This window comes from Triticum aestivum, chromosome 7D (assembly GCF_018294505.1).
Source record: "Triticum aestivum cultivar Chinese Spring chromosome 7D, IWGSC CS RefSeq v2.1, whole genome shotgun sequence".
Lineage (NCBI taxonomy): Eukaryota > Viridiplantae > Streptophyta > Magnoliopsida > Poales > Poaceae > Triticum > Triticum aestivum.
In genome coordinates this window covers 550,527,480-550,531,496 of record NC_057814.1, presented here as the reverse complement: position 1 = coordinate 550,531,496, position 4,017 = coordinate 550,527,480, and the positions used below count along the sequence as shown (strand labels likewise).

Below are 4,017 nucleotides of genomic sequence, written 5' to 3'. Positions count from 1 at the left end.
AGAGCGGCCGGACGAGCGGGTCGGCCGAGACGGCTGTGCGGTACCCGTACACCGGAGCTGGAGGAGACGCGCGAGGATCCGTAGAGGGCGTGCTGCTGTTGAGGCGAACTTCCCTTCCATCCCATCCCCGTTGCAGCTTCCGGCGGTCGAACACACGGTGTGCACTGCTGAAAATTCTGAGGAAAACTTCGCTCAAACGAATACGCGAATTTTTACCAGTCTTTTCAGTGCCCCGAGCAAGAAATGTTGACAAATTCGAGCAGATCTGAGTCTTTCCACAGCATTGGGTTGCGATATCAAGAACAGACGACAGAGCAAACAATTTGGATAAATCAGAGAGATTTCTGAATTAATTTTTCATGACAGCACAGATCTACATCGACACAATTAGTAAAACAGCGATCACTGTTACAGCAAAGCTTAAGCTAATCGACGCGCGGCTCTCTCTACGCCTTCTTGTCGGCCTTCTTGGGGGACTTGGCGACCTTCTTGGGCGACTTGCCCTCCTTGGGCTCCTTCTCCGCCGTCCTCTTGGGCAGCAGCACCGGGTTGATGTTGGGCAGCACGCCGCCGTGCGCGATGGTCACGCCAGCCAGCAGCCTCCCGAGCTCCTGGTCGTTCCGGACGGCGAGCAGCAGGTGCCTGGGCACGATGCGGGACTTCTTGTTGTCCTTGGCGGCGTTCCCGGCGAGCTCCAGCAGCTCGGCGGCGAGGTACTCCAGGACGGCGGCGAGGTAGACGGGGGCGCCCGTGCCGACGCGCTTCGCGTAGCGGCCATTCTTGAGGTAGCGCCCGATGCGGCCGACGGGGAACTGGAGCCCGGCCTTGACGGACCTCGTCACCGACTTCTTCCTGGGGCCGCCGGCCTTGCGCCCGGCCGCGCCCTTCTTCGCCTTCGCTCCCGCTCCGGTGGCTGAGGCGTCCATGTCTGATGGCTGGTGCTCGTCGGGACGCGGGAGAGGAGGGGAGGGGATTTGGTTGGTGATTTGGGATTTCGCGGCGGGTGTTCGTGGCTGGACTGCTTGGGAAGAGAGGAGGAGAGGCTGAGTATTTAAAGCGACGGTGGTGGGGCCGTCAATCCGCGTGCACGGGCATTCGACGGTTGGATCGCGAGGAAAACGACCGGCTGCGATGTCCTCGCGGAGTATGTGTTTGTTGCTGGTTTAATCATACGGTGCTTGTTTTTTCTCATCTTCAAAGCGACCCTGAAACCACTTCCAACCATTCGGACCTCACGTTTTGAACATATTTTGTCCTCCAGCGAAGACCTTTATCGGTCTACAGTCTGGTCCGGACGTGTTTTTCCAACACCTGTCTATAAAATTCATCCACATTACTATAATATTTCATACACATTTGTACATGTTCTATAAAATAGAAACATCTTTTATACATGTTTAACATTTTCATTTGTACATGTTCTATAAAATAGAAACATCTTTTATACATGTTTAACATTTTCTAAATACATGATTGACATTTTTTAAATTTATATTTTGATGTCTAATTTTTTATACAAATTGTATATTTTTTGTGTACATATGAAATAACTTTATACATGTGTAACATTTTTAATATACATTGTTTACATTTCATAAAACATATGTTCTTATGTCTACTTTTATCATACACAATGTACATTTTTCATATACGCCTTAAAATTTTGTTTTACCCACGTTTAACATTTTTCTTAAATATATGGTTACATTGTTCAAATACATGTTTTGATGTCTATTTTTTCATACACATTGTATATTTTCAGCGTATATCAGAAACATTTATTTATAGACATTTAAGACTTTCTCAAATACTTGACTAATATATTTTTAAATGCGAAGAACACTTTTAAAAATGAAAATCGGAATAGGAAGATTAAATAAAAAAGAAAGGGGGAAAATAGAAACGAGGAGTACTCGTGCGTGGAGTGGTGGACAGCACTTGTGGTTGTTGCCACTGGTCCGGCTTCAAGTCCTTATTCTACTATAAAGCAAAGAGGGGGTGGTTTCTAATTACCCTCCCATTCTCATTTTTTTAAACAATAGAGACACAAATAAAAACAGCAAACATAAACAAATAAACGGGGCGTGTCATCAACACTATTGGGCCGGCCGTGTAGGATTTCACGGTGACTATTTATTGGCTTCACACGAAGTAAGTTACTACCTGGCAGTAGCCAAGACATAGCTGAGCCCCCTTGCGCGGGGTGGGGGGGGTCCTATGGGCACCCCTATTTTCTCATCTTAAGCGGGCACATGGGGACGCCTCACGTCAGGGGGGGGGGGGGGTGGGGGGGGGGGGGGGCTGGAAATGGGCTGGCCCAACCACGCGGGAGGCAAAGACTTTTTTTACTTTTGGTTTTGTTCCCTTTTTTGCTTTTTCTAATACTTTTATTTTTGTTTTAAAATATTATACATATATACAAAACCACTCTTCAAAAACACAATTAAAAATATTAAAAAGTATCTGAAAAATGATGATTAAGTATTATAAATTAGTGAACAAGTATTTGGAAATTTTGAATAACTAGTACAAATGTTGAACAAGTATTTGGAAAATGTTCAATAAGTACTAAAATTTGTTGAATGAGTATTTGAAAAAATGTTGAACAAGTATTTGAAAATGTTAAACAATTATTTAAAAAATGTTGAACAAGTTTAAAAAATGTTGGATGAGTATTTCAAAAACGTTGAACAGGTATTTAAAAAATGTTGAGTAAGTATTAAAATGTTGAACAAGTATTGAAAAATGTTGAAATCATGAGAAAAATGTTGAACGTGTATCAAAAAATGTTGATCACTTATTCAAAATATATTTTTGACATATACGAAATGTAGAGTGAAAACGAAAACAAACATAAGAAAAAAAATGGAGAAAAATAAGAAAACCGAACAAAAATGGAGAAGAAAAGGAAAATCAAATAAAAAAGGGAGAAGAAAAAAAGAAAACCAAAAAAACGAAGGGAAAACGAAGAAGCCCCCGTCAGAAAACAGAAAGAAAAAAAAGAAGAAACGGCTGCAGTAGCCTCAAGTAGAACGCACCCCTAGTTCTTAGAGCATCTCCAGTCGCGCCCCCAACAAGCCCCCCAGGCAACTTTTTACGCGCCGGCGCCGAAAAAATGCCCCAGTCGCGCCCCCAAGACGCCGAATTCCGCCGGCTCGGCCCGTTTTTGGGCCCGGCGATCGCAGGCCAAACCCGACGCACTTGGGGGCGCTTGGGGGCTCCGGCGCAAGGGAAAAGCGCACCTCGGGCCACACTATCAGGCGAAAAGTCGAGCCGACCATCCAGATTCGCCTCCGACCCCCACCCCCACCCCCGCACTCGGTCGCCAACCTGCCAATCCCGACGCCGACCACCACCCACCACAGCTAGATAGGCCATTCCCCGCCGGAAAAGAGAAGAGGTTTCACCGAGGCAGCCTCTCCACCGTCGTCCGGGTGATTTTTCCGGCGTTCCGGCCGCGCAGGGGCTGTACACCGGCGGGTGTGCGCCCACCTCGCCCGCAAGGTGTTCGGTGATTTGTCTGCACGGCCCGACGATGGACTCGGACGATGAGGAGGAGCTCGCGGCGTTGCTGGAGGAGGAAGCCGAATCCGACGTCCAGGAGCAGGAGCATCTCATGGTGCTTGCCGCCCTCGCCGGCCTGCTCGCGAGCAATGAAAAGCCATGGCAAGGTGGCTCAACGTCGGGGCTGGTGAAAGCAAAGAACCAGCATCGTCGGCAAGGCTATTGCATGCTCTACTCCGACTACTTCGCCGACGCTCCATTGCACGGCGATAAAACATTTTGGCAGCGTTATCGGATGAGCCGAAAGCTTTTCCTCGGAATTGTGAATTCCATTCCGGAGTTCGACAACTACTTCAAGTGCAAGAAGGATTGCACCGGCACACTTGGATTCACCTCAATCTAGAAGTGCACGACAGCTATGAGGATGCTTGCATACGGAGCTCCCGGTGATTCACTTGACGACTATGGGCGCATGACCGAGTCCACGACCATTGAGTGTTTCTATAAGTTCTG

At 47.3% G+C, this 4,017-nt stretch overlaps 1 protein-coding gene across 1 annotated transcript; it reads right to left on the bottom strand.

Annotated features, from left to right (window-relative positions):
• Window positions 1-322: 322 nt before the first annotated feature.
• LOC123168063 (histone H2A) lies at window positions 323-1,026 on the bottom strand. Its single transcript, XM_044585930.1, has one exon. The coding sequence runs from the start codon at window positions 924-926 to the stop codon at window positions 447-449; it is 480 nt and encodes a 159-aa protein (XP_044441865.1). The 5' UTR covers window positions 927-1,026; the 3' UTR covers window positions 323-446.
• Window positions 1,027-4,017: the final 2,991 nt, after the last annotated feature.

Excerpts from the sequence above, each read along its gene's own strand:
- LOC123168063 (XM_044585930.1), bottom strand. The coding sequence starts at position 926 with ATGGACGCCTCAGCCACCGGAGCGGGAGCGAAGGCGAAGAAGGGCGCG.